Source organism: Acipenser ruthenus, unplaced genomic scaffold (assembly GCF_902713425.1).
Source record: "Acipenser ruthenus unplaced genomic scaffold, fAciRut3.2 maternal haplotype, whole genome shotgun sequence".
In the NCBI taxonomy this organism is placed as follows: Eukaryota; Metazoa; Chordata; class Actinopteri; order Acipenseriformes; family Acipenseridae; genus Acipenser; species Acipenser ruthenus.
Window position 1 is genome coordinate 43,274 of NW_026708143.1, and position 22,313 is coordinate 65,586.

General features: G+C 42.3%; 1 protein-coding gene across 5 annotated transcripts in view; it reads left to right on the plus strand.

Moving 5' to 3' along the window:
• The window catches only part of LOC117395349 (P2X purinoceptor 4-like), a 33,943-nt gene extending 22,403 nt beyond the window's left edge, over positions 1 to 11,540 (plus strand). For 3 of the 5 annotated variants that reach the window (XM_059019997.1, XM_059020000.1, XM_059019998.1), the window contains 10 exons: positions 891 to 962; positions 2,923 to 2,995; positions 3,900 to 3,996; positions 6,979 to 7,059; positions 7,162 to 7,303; positions 9,512 to 9,648; positions 10,113 to 10,203; positions 10,553 to 10,618; positions 10,742 to 10,858; positions 11,299 to 11,540. In XM_059019997.1, coding sequence (XP_058875980.1) covers positions 891 to 962; positions 2,923 to 2,995; positions 3,900 to 3,996; positions 6,979 to 7,059; positions 7,162 to 7,303; positions 9,512 to 9,648; positions 10,113 to 10,203; positions 10,553 to 10,618; positions 10,742 to 10,858; positions 11,299 to 11,349 — 927 coding nt within the window. In that variant the 3' untranslated portion in view covers positions 11,350 to 11,540. The remainder of the gene's footprint in view (positions 1 to 890; positions 963 to 2,922; positions 2,996 to 3,899; positions 3,997 to 6,978; positions 7,060 to 7,161; positions 7,304 to 9,511; positions 9,649 to 10,112; positions 10,204 to 10,552; positions 10,619 to 10,741; positions 10,859 to 11,298) is intronic. The other 2 variants (XR_009323720.1, XM_059019999.1) reach the window with 2 other exon arrangements.
• The last annotated feature ends 10,773 nt before the right edge of the window (positions 11,541 to 22,313 follow it).

Genomic DNA, 22,313 nt, shown 5'->3' on the forward strand with positions numbered 1-22,313 from the left:
GAAATTCTGAGGTTTGAATAAGTATTGAGACCAAATTAATATCTTTACCTTCAATAATATTACGTCTCAATTGAGGAGAGAGAGAGTGGCGATGAACTACTGAAGCAGAAGAGGATCCTGAACTAGTCGAAGTCACTAGAGTGAAGATTGGCAGCTCGAGATCAGGAGTGGGCGTGGCTGAAGCAGCTGGAGAGACGAGTGCTGCTGCTGCTGGTGCTACTGATGAGGAAGTAATGGCTGCCGGTTCCAAGCGAGTGATCCTGATATCGAGCGCATCCAGGCATCAAATACTGTAGAAATTGAGGTGGAAAGAGGATGAATGAGTTGCTTCATATTGTTAAAAATCTGATAATGCAAATCGGACGAAGGATCAGATGAAATTGAAAAGTGCAGGGTTGTAGTAGCTGGATCATGAGTGAGTGAAGCTTGCACTACAGGGGCATAGTGTGAACTGACAAGCTTGGATTTCTGTTGTGACTTTTGAGGGGAAAAACAGGCTCTGCCGATATGGAATTGCATTATGAAACAAATAAAGCAGCCCAATCGCTCCCGGATTTCTTTGTGAGTTTTGTCGGTGGATTATTTGTTACAGGCAGACAGCCAGAAGGAGTGAAAAAATCTTCATCTGAATCATATGAAAACGAAAGCTGCATCGGGTTAGTAGTCATTTTAAGCCGATTGAAAACAAAAGGTTTGTTTTAAGATTGGGTCTGCAGGTCTGCTAGCTAACCACAAACAGAAAAGCAAGATGAGAATTAGGAAGCTGACTGTGGTTTAAATAGGGTGACTGACAGATATTTTAGTGGGATGACACCAAGGTTCTACTAATGCTTAAAGTGACAGTTATGTCCTAATTTCCTTTGTATTACAATTCTCATTTTCTTCCACAGGGGAAGGACTCCTTTTTTGTTGTTACTAATGCAGTAGTCACAAAGAATCAAACTCAAGGAAACTGTCTGGAGGTAACTACTTTTAAAGATGCTGGCATCTATATTGTATATTAGCAAAGGTATATAAAAAACTGTATAAATAGGTAATTGTATGTAAAAAAATAATGTAAAAAATGTAATTGTAGGTAAATATAATACGATGTAACAATTGTAAGTCACCCTGGATAAGGGCGTCTGCTAAGAAATCAATAATAATAAATACGTATATATGGACTCACCTCCCAGCCAATCATTTACAATCGTTCCCAGGGCTGGATTAAGCCATCACTGGGCCCTAGGCAAGCATACACTTGTGAGCCCCCTACCACTGAACAAACAGCCACACACACATATACATACAAACATACACACACACACACGCACACACCTCTATACACTATAGCCTTTATAACTAGCGCTCCACCTAGGGTTGCCACCTTTTCCACAGACCAAACCCGGTCTGTGGAATACAGTTTAACACAATTAAGCAGGTTGGTGATTCCCAGTCCTTACATAAAATATGCCTTTACCATTAACAGAATGCATTATACTACATGTATTATTTTACTGAACTAATATGAAGTCACAGAAACATCATAATTTATAATATATTTAAAAGCACAATAATTGCAAACTGCATTAATCTACCTGTCATTTTAGGCTACTTGAAAACTAAACAGAAATCGTTATGCATGTAACTTACATATTGTTAATGTTGTGCTCCTTTTTGCACAGCATAGTCCTTTAGTATCTTATTTGAACTGTTTAGCTGTCACTCGCTGAAGCAGATTTTACAGCAAATTTACAGATTCCAGTTACTGACGCTTCGTAGATCAAAATCTTTTTTTAAATTTATTTTTTATCCCGGTACAAAGCTTCTATATCAAATATAGGCCTACATTACTTTAACTGCGATATAGAATGAAAGATGTTACATGTTTATATACAACAACACTGTAATTAGGGCTTCTGATTTTTTTTTCTTCTTCGGTGGATAGCCAATAAACACTGAAACACCGGGAAAACTGGAAATGGTTAATCAATTCATGTTGACTTTACCCTTTTCACATTAAAAAAAAATAAAAGCTTCTACAAAAATAATAATAAATACATTTTCCTGTGCTGCAGGGCAATGTCCCGCCTTCTTGACTTGTATTTATCATTGATTCGTTCTGAATACTTTAGACCCGCCCAACAACTGAGTGACAGCACATTCCTACATTTCTATTGGAGACTCTGCTTGCCAGATTTAAAACAAGATTACAATCAGGATGATTTAGTGAATAAAAAGGCAACATGGAGCACCATATGAAGTTGATATATAGGTAATATATAGAAGGGTGTTCAAGCTTTTGTTCATTAACGGTAGCTCCATAATAGTCCACAAAAATAAATAGTAAAAAACAAACATACCTGTACATTGTTGTGTAGTCAAATACGTTACAGTTTACTGCATGCAAAATCTGCAATAATGTTTCCTTATTTTTTTTGTTTTGTTTTTTTGTTGATCCAGTGGGTTTTGACTTCCTTCATTAAATAAAATGCCCTTTTCTCCAGAAGAGCAGAGAAATCGCCAGTGTTTTGGCATACAAGTTCAGTGAGTGTTGTTTTCCAGTTTAGGCGTAAATCTGTATATGTTAAAAAAAAAAAAAAAAAACACATTTTGGGCCCCCCCTTGAGTTCGGGCCGTAGGCACATGTCTACTTTGCCTATGCATCCGGCTCTGATTGTCCCTCTCCCAGTGTCAGAAATAATGAGATGCAGTTTTTAGCCTGTATATTAGCATGCCATTCATTCAGTGTTCACTTACTTGACAGCCCATTGTGAATTCCACAGCATTCTTCCAAAACTTTTAGTGATTTATAAACAGGTTTGATTTGATTTCTGTTTTTCAAAATTTTTGTCTGATGTTACATGTTCTTAAAAAAAATAACAAAAACAGGTCCAATGATGCAGCATGTGTACATAAACAGCCCTTTTCCATCTTCTTTAGGGACCAGACTCTGGAACAATATGCAGCTCAAATGAGGATTGCACAAAGGAATATACTAACCAGAAGAGTAATGGTATGTCATCTTTTGCTCTAGTGTTTGATTCAGTTGAGCTGCTATCGTTTGTGTGAATGGAATATAGATTCTGCAAAACTCCACGGCAAGGATTATTCCTGTGAGGGCTTGACCGTGCTGGACAAAGACAGAATGGTAGCAAGCGCTGATACACTGGAGTAGGAGTCAGAGGATGCAGTTCCAGCACAGCACTGCACACGTTTATTAAATGAAATCTAAAACTAAATACTTTTAACCATTCAAAAACAAAAGTTACCTAATAGACTTCTAACAAAATAGCTCTCTGTAGCAGAGCAGGATCGCACACAGGTAGCCAGCCTCACCCATGAGTCCAAAACAGAACTAGCAGCAGCTCAAAGGGCTGCGCATCCAGACTACATTACCAATCATTTAAGCAATTCAGCTAAACCAGCTGCATTCACATGAAGATGAACAGATCATTGAGGCTCAAAATGAACTTTCATGAAAACAAGTACCGGTACAAAACAGACTAACAAAATAAAATTCAACCCAAATAAACACGATTTACAAGTGAGGGGTTTTCATCCTGTCACAATTCCATTGTTAAATTAAACAGTGGAATACTCCCAGATACACAGTGTTCTAAATGTTAGTTACATCCAAACAAGCCTGGCTTAAAGGTATCATTTAAAGGTAAGGTTTTAAAACAATCTACATTTTCCAACCAGTTTCACTGCTCCTATACCCACCTATATCATTGTTTCCTTAACTTACCTATCTTAGTAAACATCTTAGTACATCAGATAGTTGAGTATGTGAATCTGCCACTTTTTAGATCATTCAAGTAGTACCATTAGAGACCTTTCAAAGGAAGAAAATATAGTGGTGAAAAAGCTTAGTAAACTGATTTTAAAGCTTAGAATATTTATTTTTTTATCCTCAGGGGATCCGACTGGCCAATGTGTTGAATTTAACTCATCAGTAAAAACCTGTGAGGTGTTTGCCTGGTGTCCGATCGAGGGAATGAGGAATGCTTCCAAGTATGTGTGTTATAGATCACAGTGTGTGTACGTTTTGTACAAACTCAAAAGTTATTGCCTTTAGTTAAGCATGTACTATCTGTTCCTAATTGCAGTTAGTCGTAACGTCTTGTGTGTATAGATCTCTGGATGGGTTGCTTTCAGAATGTGGGTTTATTATCCCCAAAAAATCACTTTACCAGACTGCTTGCACCACCCTATACTATACTATGAAAACTCTGGTGCTTTCAGTTTGGTCTACTGCCGAGGTTGCTGTGGCCACTGACTGTGTACGAGGTTTCTTTGACAACAGTAGAGAAGCTGGAAGCTTTAATCAGTTCATACATCAGGAAATGGTTGGGAGTTCCACGCTGCCTCAGCAGAGTGGGACTTTATGGTAAAGGAATACTGCAGCTACCAGTCTCTGCTCTAACCGAGGAGTTTAAGTGCGCCAAGGTCAGATTGGAAATGACATTAGTAGAGTCACGCGATAAATGCGTAAGGGAGGCAGCACCTGTGTTGAAAACTGGAAGAAAGTGGGCGGCAAAGAAAGTTGTGGAAGATGCAAAGGCTGCCCTTCGAATTGGTGATATCATGGGGCAAGTTCAGCATGGAAGAGGGGGTCTTGGTTTCAGTTCAACTCCTCCTACATGGCACAAGGCGGCCCCAGCTCAAAGAAGGAAGCTGGTAGTCAACGAGGTGCAAAAGCAGGAGGAGAGGATGAGGTGTATAAAGGCCATTTCCCAGGCCAAACAGGGAGAATGGATGAGATGGGAGAGTGTGGAACAACGCAAGATTGGCTGGCAAGACCTATGGTCAATGGAACAGAGCAGGATCAGTTTCCTCATCAGGTCAACATATGATGTTCTCCCATCACCACAGAACCTAAACCTCTGGGTAGGAGAGGATCCCTCATGTCCTTTGTGTTCATCACCTGCAACATTAAGGCACATTTTGACAGGATGTAAGGTGGCTCTTAGCCAAGGACGGTTTACTTGGCGCCATGACCAGGTGCTGCGATGTTTGGCCTTAGCATTGGAAGACAAGCGTAACATGACCAATAAGTTGCCACCTGTTCCATCAAAACATTACACACAAAAGACAACATTCCTCCGCCCAGGAGAGCAACCACCAAGAAAAGGTGTTAAAACCAATCCTCGCCCAGGACAACTGGAAGCTGCTAGAGACTGGAATATGCTGGCAGATGTTGGTCAACGGCTTATTTTTCCACCTGAGATTGCCACCACTAACCTTCGACCAGATATTGTCTTGTGGTCTGGATCAGCACGCCTTGTTCACCTGGTAGAGTTAACAGTGCCATGGGAGGATGCTGTAGATGAGGCGTATGAGAGGAAGAAACTGCGGTATGCTGAACTAGCCACTGAAGCGGAACAGCGAGGATGGAGAGTTCGGGTTTACCCAGTGGAAGTGGGTTGTCGAGGATTTGTGGCACACTCTACAACCCGGTTTCTCAGAGACGTCGGATTCAGTGGCCAAGAGTTGCGTCGCACAGTGAAGAACTTATCTGAAGCAGCAGAGAGGAGCAGCAACTGGCTGTGGACAGGTAAGTAAGCTGGGCTGAGTTGAGTGGGGGACGGAGGGGGGTGATGCTGGGACGCCAGAATCACCGTCGAGCCCTCTTGAGGTGTCGTGGGCTAGTCGACGAAACACTGAGGATGGAAGGTGCCCACTTTAAAACCCCAGAGATGTACCCTACTTAGCTCAATCCAGACGGTTGTCATGCTGATGCGCTGGGGAGGCCGCACTTTGGTTGATCCCCGGAGCCAGCATCGCAGCCGTTGTGTGTGCTGATGCGCCAGGGAGGCAAAATAAGCTGATCCCTGGAGCCAGCATTACACTTCAGCCATTAATACCAGACAGAAGGATATCTACATCATCATATGGAAGGAATCGTAAATGGATGGAGACGCATATGGATCACATTAGTTTACTGTAAAGCTACGTCTTAGTTGGTGCTTATCTTGGCGAGAGCCGAGTTCAAATCAGCATGAAGTTTTAACATCTACTCTCGTGTAATGGAAATCATTTTTTATAGTCTGGTAAATTGACGGGGTGTCTGTATTTTAGTTAGAATACAGTTTCTGAGGGGGGTCCAAGAGTGGCTCACCTGGTACAAGCACAGTGTGTGATGTGCAGGTGAGTCATATAGTCAGGGGAGCACAGGTCTGGGTCCTGGCTGTTTGATTGAGTCATATAGTCAGGGGAGCATAGGTCCGGGTCCTGGCTGTGTGATGTTGCTGGTACAAGCACAGTGTGTGATGTGCAGGTGAGTCATATAGTCAGAGGAGCACAGGTCCGGGTCCTGGCTGTGCGATGTTTCCAGAGGGAGTGTCACAGTGGCTCTGGTGCTCCTGCAGGTTAGGGAGGCAAACCCGGCACACTGTTTCTCATCATCATGCTACACAGGACCCTCCTGGCCAGACGCCTAGTGAGCTCGGCAGACACCTGCAGGGCTGGCCTTTGTCCTCCAGAGGCCGGTAGTTCCCTGACATCCTCTCTCTAGTTCCTGGGTGTAGAAAAGGAAACTGGCTCGGTCATGGGATCGGAGGACACTCACTGAACCTTCAGTTCAACTGAGCAGCTGTGTGGGGAATTTCTGCGGTGAGGGGAAAAAATGATTGGGCATTCTAAATTGGGGAGAAAATCAGGGGTAAAATAATTAAAATTATTTATATATATATATATATTTAAAAAATCTGATTCTTTCTGAGTGAGTCCACTAGAGAGCTCTGCTGCTTGATTAAGATCTGAGTACGTACAGATAGCACAGGAGTCAACTGGATGGCATGGTCGGGGGTTCACTGATGGGATCAAATCAGATGTGCCTAATGGCTTATATTTATAATGTTACACTTTCTTATAAAATACATGATAAAAGGCATAGGCTATGGGAGCCACTCGTCAGTGTTTGCCTAATAATAAAGGCTCAAAGGGCATGAAAGATGATTCTCAGTTAATAATGTCATTCTTTTTTCTACCTAGACCTGCTGTTTTGGAATCAGCAGAAAACTTCACCGTCTTTATTAAAAACAACATTGGATTCATTAACTTCAATTACACAAAGTAAGGCTCTAGATTACAAGCTAATTTACTGTAGTAATATAATGTCACCTTTATATTCATTTATTTATTTATTTATTTATTTTATTTATTTATTTTTCACAGGAGAAACATCTTGCCGGATATGAACGAAACCTATCTAAAACAGTGTATGTTTAACCGAAAGACAGACCCATACTGCCCGATATTCCGCCTGGGAAATATTGTCCAAGAAGCCGGGGAGAATTTCACAGAAATGGCTGTTAAGGTTAATTCCTGGTTCTTTTCTTTTCATAGAATCACACAAGAGGGCTTCTGTTCCCAGGGTCAGGGCTGCCAATTGCAACCATCTACATTTCATTGTAGAGAAATGAGAAAACAAAACAGAAGGCAATTCAAAGGAGAGATCATTGACTTGCTTCTTACTGTGCCCCTGTTCTTGTGCTGAAGAGTATGCTTATTCATTTTCTTACTGTGCCTCTGTTCTTGTGCTGAAGAGTATGCTTATTCATTTTCTTACTGTGCCCCTGTTCTTGTGCTGAAGAGTATGCTTATTCATGTTCTTACTGTGCCTCTGTTCTTGTGCTGAAGAGTATGCTTATTCATTTTCTTACTGTTCCCCTGTTCTTGTGCTGAAGAGTATGCTTATTCATTGTCTTACTGTGCCCCTGTTCTTGTGCTGAAGAGTATGCTTATTCATTTTCTTACTGTTCCCCTGTTCTTGTGCTGAAGAGTATGCTTGTTTGGATCATAGAGTGATGCAGGTGTAAGGAAACTACATCCTGTCTGTATCTGTGTGTGCAGGAGTGCACACAACAAGGATCGAAGCAGAACTGAACCCGTTTCCTTTATTGATTCCAGTAATCAAGTGTCACACTTCTGCAGCTTAATCAGTATTAATGTGGCTTTGTGGAAGGGTGAGGGTATTCACTGACACGGGAGACCAAAGATTGTACTTGAAAACACTGCCCAGGTGCCCAGTTTTATTTATTTTCTTTTGTATTTATTTTAGCCCGCAGAGGGCGCTGTTGTCTGTGGCCTGTATACCGGCAGTAGTAATCAGGACTACAGGTTACCAACACAGGTATAGGCAGGTGCACTGACAGGTGCTCAAAAATAATAATGAAAACCAAAGGCGAAATGAAAAAGGAAAATAAAACACAGTAATGAAACTACAAAACAAAAGTGCTGCTTATGTAGCCCCCCACTGCTGCTATGCCAGCCAGCTCGGATCTTGTCCTACGCTTCGCTGTGCACTATACACTAGGGTGGCCAAGGTTCCCCTAGTTCTACATTCGTCCCCTCGGGTACGTAACCAGAGATTTTAATAAATGGTTTGTTTAAGGCTGGCTGTCTTCCTCAGCCGTGCTTGACTGATTTTATTTTTCTTGCTTCTACCACTGGCGTTCCTGCCTGGTGTTTGTGTACGCTCGCCACCTCAGCTAGCGTCCCTGGGCTTCCTCTGTCATGGCCACCCGAATGCACAACCAAGCACAGTTCTTATGGGCCGAGCAATCCCCCAAGGCCTGCCTCTCAGCCACTTAGAGAGAGGGAAAGCCAACACACCCTCTTCCCCACCTCTCCGTGTCATCGCCATGACTGACAGGCGGATCTTACGAAACTGCTGCCCTCTTCCTGCAGAAACACGCATGCGCCAGATAGTCAGCACAGACTTCCCCTGTTACAGGCTTCTAGTTATTAGCAGAAATGAATGAGTAATGAGTTCTCTAATCTCTGGGAGAGCATCCGACACAATGCTGGTGTGTGTTCATGGAGGATCCTCTTGAATTCTTCTCAAATGCCTGTCTTATATCTTGCCTAAACATGCTGTGAAGCTGAACCTTGTTTTTGCAAGCTCTTTGTGTCAGCAGTGTTCCAAGTGTTCCAGCATACCTTGCAGCTGTGCTGAGCGCAGTGCGTCTGATTTGTTTAAATTAATTACATTATCCTTGATTTAAACTACAAATGTGTTTCTTAATATAAATTGAGTATCTGCAATAACTTTTATTTGATCTACTTCTCTACAGGTTAAATGTGGGGGATCTTGTATCCTTAAAACTAGAAGTACTAAATATTCTGCATCATATTATCATACTTCAGCAGGGAATTGTATTAGATATATTCTGCATCATATTATTAGACTTCAGCAGGGAATTGTATTTGATGGTCTTTACATTTAAATTCCCATTGCTATCCCTCGCAGAGGAATCCCCAGCAATGGGAATACAGTGTAGGCAGTCGTACCTCCATATGTCTCACTTACATTTTTACATATATCTGGACAATCTCTTATCAAACCAGAATGAAACATGGTATTCACATTATTCAGCACATGCTATTGGGAGTATGAGATTGTGGGGCTATATGGAGGTGTCTCTGTCTGTCCACATTACCATTACTTTATCCTATTCTGTACATGCTCTTATACCTCATGGTCATGTTTGTGAGGGTGATCGTACTTCCACTTGAATTACAGGGAGGAGTGATAGCAATACAGATTAACTGGGAATGTGACCTGGATTGGCTGCTTCACAAGTGTGTCCCGGAGTACAGCTTTCGAAGACTGGATGAGAAAAACGACAAGAAGACCCTATTCCCTGGCTTCAGCTTCAGGTCAGAGCAGGAGTACAGTCTTGTATTAGAGGGAAGGGGTATGCTTCCAGTGTCTAATATACTGTTAGCTAGAGCTGGCGATGGTGGTATTGCTTACTGTTGACTGGTAGGCTTGAGTTGTCAGACACAGGGAAAACTTTTTGACATTTGTCTTGGTTGTTTCAAAGTGTGACAATGCCTTAGAGCTGGAGCGCCATCCCGTGGCAGGCACAGGAACTGTTGCGTTCCAGTTTAAACCTCCTAATTCTGGCATTGAGGGGATGCAGCTGGATAACAGCGCACTCGCTTTGCAACAACATTATGCCGTTAAATCATCCCTTTTATTTCAGCTTTGCTGAATTGCAGCTGTACTGCTGCGAATTGAACGAAACCATAATAGATACGGATTTGCATCTTGATAATTCCTGTGGGTATGGCAGGCAGGACTGTATACCAGAGAACAATCTGCTGGTCTTTATTTACAGGTTTGCAAGATACTATAAACAGAATGGAGTGGAAGAGCGCACATTGTTCAAGGTGTATGGAATCCGGTTTGATGTCATGGTGACTGGAAAGGTGATTAAGACTCTTAGTTTGAACTCTGTTTAGTGCATATCAAATTAAACCAATTTATCACATGAATATGTACACTGAAACAAGTACACCTGTCCTGTGAAGAAAAGTATGTTTCTTTCATAACCACTATTTTGAAATATAACCTAGAGCATTGCATTCAGAATAGGATTTATTAATTAGCTTTCAGTCCTTCAAACAGGTCACTGCTCTGCTCAAGATGATTCTTTCAGGACGGACAGTTTTAATGTGAGCCCCCCTTCCCATTCAAACCTTCAGCCTAGTTTAGAGTCCTGACACAATGAAAGACTTATTATTATAATAAACATTTACATTTTTTTTTTTTCAAAAGGCTGGAAAATTCAGTCTAATTAAGCTGATTACATACATTGGATCCACACTCGCCTACTTCGGTATGGTGAGTCTAAAACAGTTGCAATGTATTCTGCTAATGCGTCCCTGTCTTTGTGTATAAAGTGCATTCACAGTTTTAAATCAGTGTGGATCTCATGAAGGTCATTTTCCTCTACGTACCTTTCAGACAATAATCGTGGTTGACTTCCTCCTTGCAAACTACGTTCATCCCAGTTGCTGCAAAAAAGAGGTCAAAAGTTACTATACTGGGAAGAAATATGAAACTGTGGAATATCAGTTAGAGGTAAGGACTGGTTACCAGTGCTTCAACATTGAAGTTAATGAGAAAAGGTTAGCTGGGGGTCTGCAGTGGCTCACCTAGTAAAGACACTACTGCATGGTTAGTCATATGATCCAGAGCTCACTGTTTTGAATCTTGGTTGTATCTAGTACTGTAGTTGCCAGTCTAGTGGCTGCATTTGCAATTGCCAGTTGGCTGGGATTAGTTCATCTCACCAGGCAACAGCACTTTCCACCATACAGTATAAACGATTGGCTAAAGTGCCCCAGGTGGTTTGTGGGTAGCTGCCTAGGGTAGCAATCAAATTGGGCATTCCAAATTTGGGAGAAAACGGGTAAATACTGGGCATTTCAATTTAAAGAAAAATCGAGGTGATGAGATTTTCATGTATGTGCTTCTTCACATGGTTTACAAATACTGTATTTATTTTCTTATTTTTTTAGATGAGAGACGTCAGCAACAGAGAAGGTCAGGATTGTGAATCCAGCCCTTAGTGCATTTTTATACTGTGTTTATTGTTGTTGTTGTTATTTTAACATGTATTGTGCACACAGTATATTTTTCATTGCTAATCAAAGGCAGATAGTTAATTCAGTTTTGTTCTGACAGCAGTTTTCATAAACTGATGCTTTGCAACACTTTTGTATCGCGCTGAAATTAATAAAAATGAACAAAATACAGTAAATGGAAAATGACCACACTGCTGTGAATAACACACTCCTTATAAGAGACAGTACCGCTCCATTTCACACTGCTGTGAATAACACACTCCTATAGAAACAGTACTGCTCCATTTCACACTGCTGTGAATAACTCGCTCCTTATAAGAGACAGTACCGCTCCATTTCACACTGCTGTGAATAACACACTCCTTATAAGAGACAGTACTGCTCCATTTCACACTGCTGTGAATAACACACTCCTTATAAGAGACAGTACTGCTCCATTTCACACTGCTGTGAATAACACACTCCTTATAAGAGACAGTACCGCTATATTTCACACTGCTGTGAATAACACACTCCTATAGAGACAGTACTGCTCCATTTCACACTGCTGTGAATAACACACTCCTTATAAAAGACAGTACTGCTCCATTTCACACTGCTGTGAATAACACACTCCTTATAAGAGACAGTACTGCTCCATTTCACACTGCTGTGAATAACACACTCCTTATAAGAGACAGTACCGCTCCATTTCACACTGCTGTGAATAACACGCTCCTTATAGAGACAGTACTGCTCCATTTCACACTGCTGTGAATAACACGCTCCTATAGAGACAGTACTGCTCCATTTCACACTGCTGTGAATAACACACTCCTATAGAGACAGTACTGCTCCATTTCACACTGCTGTGAATAACACACTCCTTATAAGAGACAGTACTGCTCCATTTCACACTGCTGTGAATAACACACTCCTTATAAGAGACAGTATCGCTCCATTTCACACTGCTGTGAATAACACACTCCTATAGAGACAGTACCGCTCCATTTCACACTGCTGTGAATAACACACTCCTATAGAGACAGTACCGCTCCATTTCACACTGCTGTGAATAACACACTCCTTATAAGAGACAGTACCGCTCCATTTCACACTGCTGTGAATAACACGCTCCTTATAAGAGACAGTACTGCTCCATTTCACACTGCTGTGAATAACACACTCCTATAGAGACAGTACCGCTCTATTTCACACTGCTGTGATTAACAGGCTCCTATAGAGACAGTACTGCTCCATTTCACACTGCTGTGAATAACTCACTCCTTATATGAGACAGTACGCGTCCATTTCACACTGCTGTGAATAACACACTCCTTATAAGAGACAGTACCACTCCATTTCACACTGCTGTGAATAACACACTCCTATAGAGACAGTACCGCTCCATTTCACACTGCTGTGAATAACACACTCCTATAGAAACAGTACCGCTCCATTTCACACTGCTGTGAATAACACACTCCTTATAAGAGACAGTACCGCTCCATTTCACACTGCTGTGAATAACACACTCCTTATAAGAGACAGTACTGCTCCATTTCACACTGCTGTGAATAACACGCTCATATAGAGACAGTACCGCTCTATTTCACACTGCTGTGATTAACAGGCTCCTATAGAGACAGTACTGCTCCATTTCACACTGCTGTGAATAACTCACTCCTTATAAGAGACAGTACGCGTCCATTTCACACTGCTGTGAATAACACACTCCTTATAAGAGACAGTACCACTCCATTTCACACTGCTGTGAATAACACGCTCCTTATAAGAGACAGTACCGCTCCATTTCACACTGCTGTGAATAACACACTCCTATAGAAACAGTACTGCTCCATTTCACACTGCTGTGAATAACACGCTCCTTATAAGAGACAGTACTGCTCCATTTCACACTGCTGTGAATAACACGCTCCTTATAAGAGACAGTACTGCTCCATTTCACACTGCTGTGAATAACACACTCCTATAGAGACAGTACTGCTCCATTTCACACTGCTGTGAATAACACACTCCTTATAAGAGACAGTATCGCTCCATTTCACACTGCTGTGAATAACACACTCCTATAGAGACAGTACCGCTCCATTTCACACTGCTGTGAATAACACACTCCTATAGAGACAGTACCGCTCCATTTCACACTGCTGTGAATAACACACTCCTTATAAGAGACATTACCGCTCCATTTCACACTGCTGTGAATAACACGCTCCTTATAAGAGACAGTACTGCTCCATTTCACACTGCTGTGAATAACACACTCCTTATAAGAGACAGTACTGCTCCATTTCACACTGCTGTGAATAACACACTCCTTATAAGAGACAGTACTGCTCCATTTCACACTGCTGTGAATAACACACTCCTTATAAGAGACAGTATCACTCCATTTCACACTGCTGTGAATAACACACTCCAATAGAGACAGTACCGCTCCATTTCACACTGCTGTGAATAACACACTCCTTATAAGAGACAGTACTGCTCCATTTCACACTGCTGTGAATAACACACTCCTTATAAGAGACAGTACTGCTCCATTTCACACTGCTGTGAATAACACACTCCTATAGAGACAGTACCGCTCCATTTCACACTGCTGTGAATAACACGCTCCTATAGAGACAGTACCGCTCCATTTCACACTGCTGTGAATAACACACTCCTATAGAGACAGTACCACTCCACAACACACTGCTGTGAATAACACGCTCCTATAGAGACAGTACCGCTCCATTTCACACTGCTGTGAATAACACACTCCTATAGAGACAGTACCGCTCCATTTCACACTGCTGTGAATAACACACTCCTTATAAGAGACAGTACCGCTCCATTTCACACGGCTGTGAATAACTCACTCCTTATAAGAGACAGTACCACTCCATTCCACACTGCTGTGAATAACACACTCCTATAGAGACAGTACCGCTCCATTTCACACTGCTGTGAATAACACACTCCTATAGAGACAGTACCGCTCCATTTCACACTGCTGTGAATAACACACTCCTATAGAGACAGTACCGCTCCATTTCACACTGCTGTGAATAACACACTCCTATATAGACAGTACCGCTCTATTTCACACTGCTGTGATTAACAGGCTCCTATAGAGACAGTACTGCTCCATTTCACACTGCTGTGAATAACACACTCCTATAGAGACAGTACCGCTCCATTTCACACTGCTGTGAATAACACGCTCCTTATAAGAGACAGTACTGCTCCATTTCACACTGCTGTGAATAACACACTCCTTATAAAAGACAGTACCGCTCTATTTCACACTGCTGTGATTAACAGGCTCCTATAGAGACAGTACTGCTCCATTTCACACTGCTGTGAATAACTCACTCCTTATATGAGACAGTACGCGTCCATTTCACACTGCTGTGAATAACACACTCCTTATAAGAGACAGTACTGCTCCATTTCACACTGCTGTGAATAACACACTCCTTATAAGAGACAGTACTGCTCCATTTCACACTGCTGTGAATAACACACTCCTTATAAGAGACAGTATCGCTCCATTTCACACTGCTGTGAATAACACACTCCAATAGAGACAGTACCGCTCCATTTCACACTGCTGTGAATAACACACTCCTTATAAGAGACAGTACTGCTCCATTTCACACTGCTGTGAATAACACACTCCTTATAAGAGACAGTACCGCTCCATTTCACACTGCTGTGAATAACACACTCCTATAGAGACAGTACTGCTCCATTTCACACTGCTGTGAATAACACACTCCTATAGAGACAGTACTGCTCCATTTCACACTGCTGTGAATAACACACTCCTTATAAGAGACAGTACCGCTCCATTTCACACGGCTGTGAATAACACGCTCCTTATAAGAGACAGTACTGCTCCATTTCACACTGCTGTGAATAACACACTCCTTATAAGAGACAGTACCGCTCCATTTCACACGGCTGTGAATAACTCACTCCTTATAAGAGACAGTACGCGTCCATTTCACACTGCTATGAATAACACACTCCTTATAAGAGACAGTACCACTCCATTTCACACTGCTGTGAATAACACACTCCTAAAGAGACAGTACCACTCCATTTCACACTGCTGTGAATAACACACTCCTATAGAGACAGTACCGCTCCATTTCACACTGCTGTGAATAACACACTCCTATAGAGACAGTACCGCTCCATTTCACACTGCTGTGAATAACACACTCCTTATAAAAGACAGTACCGCTCCATTTCACACTGCTGTGAATAACACGCTCCTTATAAGAGACAGTACTGCTCCATTTCACACTGCTGTGAATAACACGCTCCTATAGAGACAGTACTGCTCCATTTCACACTGCTGTGAATAACACACTCCTATAGAGACAGTACTGCTCCATTTCACACTGCTGTGAATAACACACTCCTTATAAGAGACAGTACTGCTCCATTTCACACTGCTGTGAATAACACACTCCTTATAAGAGACAGTACTGCTCCATTTCACACTGCTGTGAATAACACACACCTTATAAGAGACAGTATCGCTCCATTTCACACTGCTGTGAATAACACACTCCTATAGAGACAGTACCGCTCCATTTCACACTGCTGTGAATAACACACTCCTATAGAGACAGTACCGCTCCATTTCACACTGCTGTGAATAACACACTCCTTATAAGAGACAGTACCGCTCCATTTCACACTGCTGTGAATAACACGCTCCTTATAAGAGACAGTACTGCTCCATTTCACACTGCTGTGAATAACACACTCCTATAGAGACAGTACCGCTCTATTTCACACTGCTGTGATTAACAGGCTCCTATAGAGACAGTACTGCTCCATTTCACACTGCTGTGAATAACTCACTCCTTATATGAGACAGTACGCGTCCATTTCACACTGCTGTGAATAACACACTCCTTATAAGAGACAGTACCACTCCATTTCACACTGCTGTGAATAACACACTCCTATAAAGACAGTACTGCTCCATTTCACACTGCTGTGAATAACACACTCCTATAGAAACAGTACCGCTCCATTTCACACTGCTGTGAATAACACACTCCTTATAAGAGACAGTACCGCTCCATTTCACACTGCTGTGAATAACACACTCCTTATAAGAGACAGTACTGCTCCATTTCACACTGCTGTGAATAACACGCTCATATAGAGACAGTACCGCTCTATTTCACACTGCTGTGATTAACAGGCTCCTATAGAGACAGTACTGCTCCATTTCACACTGCTGTGAATAACTCACTCCTTATAAGAGACAGTACGCGTCCATTTCACACTGCTGTGAATAACACACTCCTTATAAGAGACAGTACCACTCCATTTCACACTGCTGTGAATAACACGCTCCTTATAAGAGACAGTACCGCTCCATTTCACACTGCTGTGAATAACACACTCCTATAGAAACAGTACTGCTCCATTTCACACTGCTGTGAATAACTCACTCCTTATAAGAGACAGTACCGCTCCATTTCACACTGCTGTGAATAACACGCTCCTTATAAGAGACAGTACTGCTCCATTTCACACTGCTGTGAATAACACGCTCCTTATAAGAGACAGTACTGCTCCATTTCACACTGCTGTGAATAACACACTCCTATAGAGACAGTACTGCTCCATTTCACACTGCTGTGAATAACACACTCCTTATAAGAGACAGTATCGCTCCATTTCACACTGCTGTGAATAACACACTCCTATAGAGACAGTACCGCTCCATTTCACACTGCTGTGAATAACACACTCCTTAGAGACAGTACCGCTCCATTTCACACTGCTGTGAATAACACACTCCTTATAAGAGACATTACCGCTCCATTTCACACTGCTGTGAATAACACGCTCCTTATAAGAGACAGTACTGCTCCATTTCACACTGCTGTGAATAACACACTCCTTATAAGAGACAGTACTGCTCCATTTCACACTGCTGTGAATAACACACTCCTTATAAGAGACAGTACTGCTCCATTTCACACTGCTGTGAATAACACACTCCTTATAAGAGACAGTATCGCTCCATTTCACACTGCTGTGAATAACACACTCCTATAGAGACAGTACCGCTCCATTTCACACTGCTGTGAATAACACACTCCTTATAAGAGACATTACCGCTCCATTTCACACTGCTGTGAATAACACGCTCCTTATAAGAGACAGTACTGCTCCATTTCACACTGCTGTGAATAACACACTCCTTATAAGAGACAGTACTGCTCCATTTCACACTGCTGTGAATAACACACTCCTTATAAGAGACAGTACTGCTCCATTTCACACTGCTGTGAATAACACACTCCTTATAAGAGACAGTATCACTCCATTTCACACTGCTGTGAATAACACACTCCAATAGAGACAGTACCGCTCCATTTCACACTGCTGTGAATAACACACTCCTTATAAGAGACAGTACTGCTCCATTTCACACTGCTGTGAATAACACACTCCTTATAAGAGACAGTACTGCTCCATTTCACACTGCTGTGAATAACACACTCCTATAGAGACAGTACCGCTCCATTTCACACTGCTGTGAATAACACGCTCCTATAGAGACAGTACCGCTCCATTTCACACTGCTGTGAATAACACACTCCTATAGAGACAGTACCACTCCACAACACACTGCTGTGAATAACACGCTCCTATAGAGACAGTACCGCTCCATTTCACACTGCTGTGAATAACACACTCCTATAGAGACAGTACCGCTCCATTTCACACTGCTGTGAATAACACACTCCTTATAAGAGACAGTACCGCTCCATTTCACACGGCTGTGAATAACTCACTCCTTATAAGAGACAGTACCACTCCATTCCACACTGCTGTGAATAACACACTCCTATAGAGACAGTACCGCTCCATTTCACACTGCTGTGAATAACACACTCCTTATAAGAGACAGTACTGCTCCATTTCACACTGCTGTGAATAACACACTCCTATAGAGACAGTACCGCTCCATTTCACACTGCTGTGAATAACACGCTCCTATAGAGACAGTACCGCTCCATTTCACACTGCTGTGAATAACACACTCCTATAGAGACAGTACCACTCCACAACACACTGCTGTGAATAACACGCTCCTATAGAGACAGTACCGCTCCATTTCACACTGCTGTGAATAACACACTCCTATAGAGACAGTACCGCTCCATTTCACACTGCTGTGAATAACACACTCCTTATAAGAGACAGTACTGCTCCATTTCACACTGCTGTGAATAACACACTCCTATAGAGACAGTACCGCTCCATTTCACACTGCTGTGAATAACACGCTCCTATAGAGACAGTACCGCTCCATTTCACACTGCTGTGAATAACACACTCCTATAGAGACAGTACCACTCCACAACACACTGCTGTGAATAACACGCTCCTATAGAGACAGTACCGCTCCATTTCACACTGCTGTGAATAACACACTCCTATAGAGACAGTACCGCTCCATTTCACACGGCTGTGAATAACTCACTCCTTATAAGAGACAGTACCACTCCATTCCACACTGCTGTGAATAACACACTCCTATAGAGACAGTACTGCTCCATTTCACACTGCTGTGAATAACACACTCCTTATAAGAGACAGTACTGCTCCATTTCACACTGCTGTGAATAACACACTCCTATAGAGACAGTACCGCTCCATTTCACACTGCTGTGAATAACACGCTCCTATAGAGACAGTACCGCTCCATTTCACACTGCTGTGAATAACACACTCCTATAGAGACAGTACCACTCCACAACACACTGCTGTGAATAACACGCTCCTATAGAGACAGTACCGCTCCATTTCACACTGCTGTGAATAACACACTCCTATAGAGACAGTACCGCTCCATTTCACACTGCTGTGAATAACACACTCCTTATAAGAGACAGTACCGCTCCATTTCACACGGCTGTGAATAACTCACTCCTTATAAGAGACAGTACCACTCCATTCCACACTGCTGTGAATAACACACTCCTATAGAGACAGTACCGCTCCATTTCACACTGCTGTGAATAACACACTCCTATAGAGACAGTACCGCTCCATTTCACACTGCTGTGAATAACACACTCCTATAGAGACAGTACCGCTCCATTTCACACTGCTGTGAATAACACACTCCTATATAGACAGTACCGCTCTATTTCACACTGCTGTGATTAACAGGCTCCTATAGAGACAGTACTGCTCCATTTCACACTGCTGTGAATAACACACTCCTATAGAGACAGTACCGCTCCATTTCACACTGCTGTGAATAACACGCTCCTTATAAGAGACAGTACTGCTCCATTTCACACTGCTGTGAATAACACGCTCCTTATAAGAGACAGTACTGCTCCATTTCACACTGCTGTGAATAACACACTCCTTATAAGAGACAGTACTGCTCCATTTCACACTGCTGTGAATAACACACTCCTTATAAGAGACAGTACTGCTCCATTTCACACTGCTGTGAATAACACACTCCTTATAAGAGACAGTATCGCTCCATTTCACACTGCTGTGAATAACACACTCCAATAGAGACAGTACCGCTCCATTTCACACTGCTGTGAATAACACACTCCTTATAAGAGACAGTACTGCTCCATTTCACACTGCTGTGAATAACACACTCCTTATAAGAGACAGTACCGCTCCATTTCACACTGCTGTGAATAACACACTCCTATAGAGACAGTACTGCTCCATTTCACACTGCTGTGAATAACACACTCCTATAGAGACAGTACTGCTCCATTTCACACTGCTGTGAATAACACACTCCTTATAAGAGACAGTACCGCTCCATTTCACACGGCTGTGAATAACACGCTCCTTATAAGAGACAGTACTGCTCCATTTCACACTGCTGTGAATAACACACTCCTTATAAGAGACAGTACCGCTCCATTTCACACGGCTGTGAATAACTCACTCCTTATAAGAGACAGTACGCGTCCATTTCACACTGCTATGAATAACACACTCCTTATAAGAGACAGTACCACTCCATTTCACACTGCTGTGAATAACACACTCCTAAAGAGACAGTACCACTCCATTTCACACTGCTGTGAATAACACACTCCTATAGAGACAGTACCGCTCCATTTCACACTGCTGTGAATAACACACTCCTATAGAGACAGTACCGCTCCATTTCACACTGCTGTGAATAACACACTCCTTATAAAAGACAGTACCGCTCCATTTCACACTGCTGTGAATAACACGCTCCTTATAAGAGACAGTACTGCTCCATTTCACACTGCTGTGAATAACACACTCCTTATAAGAGACAGTACTGCTCCATTACACACTGCTGTGAATAACACACTCCTTATAAGAGACAGTACTGCTCCATTTCACACTGCTGTGAATAACACACTCCTTATAAGAGACAGTACTGCTCCATTTCACACTGCTGTGAATAACACACTCCTTATAAGAGACAGTACCACTCCATTTCACACTGCTGTGAATAACACGCTCCTATAGAGACAGTACCGCTCCATTTCACACTGCTGTGAATAACACACTCCTATAGAGACAGTACCGCTCCATTTCACACTGCTGTGAATAACACGCTCCTTATAAGAGACAGTACTGCTCCATGTCACACTGCTGTGAATAACACACTCCTTATAAAAGACAGTACTGCTCCATTTCACACTGCTGTGAATAACACACTCCTTATAAGAGACAGTACTGCTCCATTTCACACTGCTGTGAATAACACGCTCCTTATAAGAGACAGTACTGCTCCATTTCACACTGCTGTGAATAACACACTCCTTATAAGAGACAGTACTGCTCCATTTCACACTGCTGTGAATAACACGCTCCTATAGAGACAGTACCGCTCTATTTCACACTGCTGTGATTAACAGGCTCCTATAGAGAAAGTACTGCTCCATTTCACACTGCTGTGAATAACTCACTCCTTATAAGAGACAGTACGCGTCCATTTCACACTGCTGTGAATAACACACTCCTTATAAGAGACAGTACCACTCCATTTCACACTGTTGTGAATAACACGCTCCTTATAAGAGACAGTACCGCTCCATTTCACACTGCTGTGAATAACACACTCCTATAGAAACAGTACTGCTCCATTTCACACTGCTGTGAATAACTCGCTCCTTATAAGAGACAGTACCGCTCCATTTCACACTGCTGTGAATAACACACTCCTATAGAGACAGTACCGCTCCATTTCACACTGCTGTGAATAACACGCTCCTTATAGAGACAGTACTGCTCCATTTCACACTGCTGTGAATAACACGCTCCTATAGAGACAGTACTGCTCCATTTCACACTGCTGTGAATAACACACTCCTATAGAGACAGTACTGCTCCATTTCACACTGCTGTGAATAACACACTCCTTATAAGAGACAGTACTGCTCCATTTCACACTGCTGTGAATAACACACTCCTTATAAGAGACAGTACTGCTCCATTTCACACTGCTGTGAATAACACACACCTTATAAGAGACAGTATCGCTCCATTTCACACTGCTGTGAATAACACACTCCTATAGAGACAGTACCGCTCCATTTCACACTGCTGTGAATAACACACTCCTATTGAGACAGTACCGCTCCATTTCACACTGCTGTGAATAACACACTCCTTATAAGAGACAGTACCGCTCCATTTCACACTGCTGTGAATAACACGCTCCTTATAAGAGACAGTACTGCTCCATTTCACACTGCTGTGAATAACACACTCCTATAGAGACAGTACCGCTCTATTTCACACTGCTGTGATTAACAGGCTCCTATAGAGACAGTACTGCTCCATTTCACACTGCTGTGAATAACTCACTCCTTATATGAGACAGTACGCGTCCATTTCACACTGCTGTGAATAACACACTCCTTATAAGAGACAGTACCACT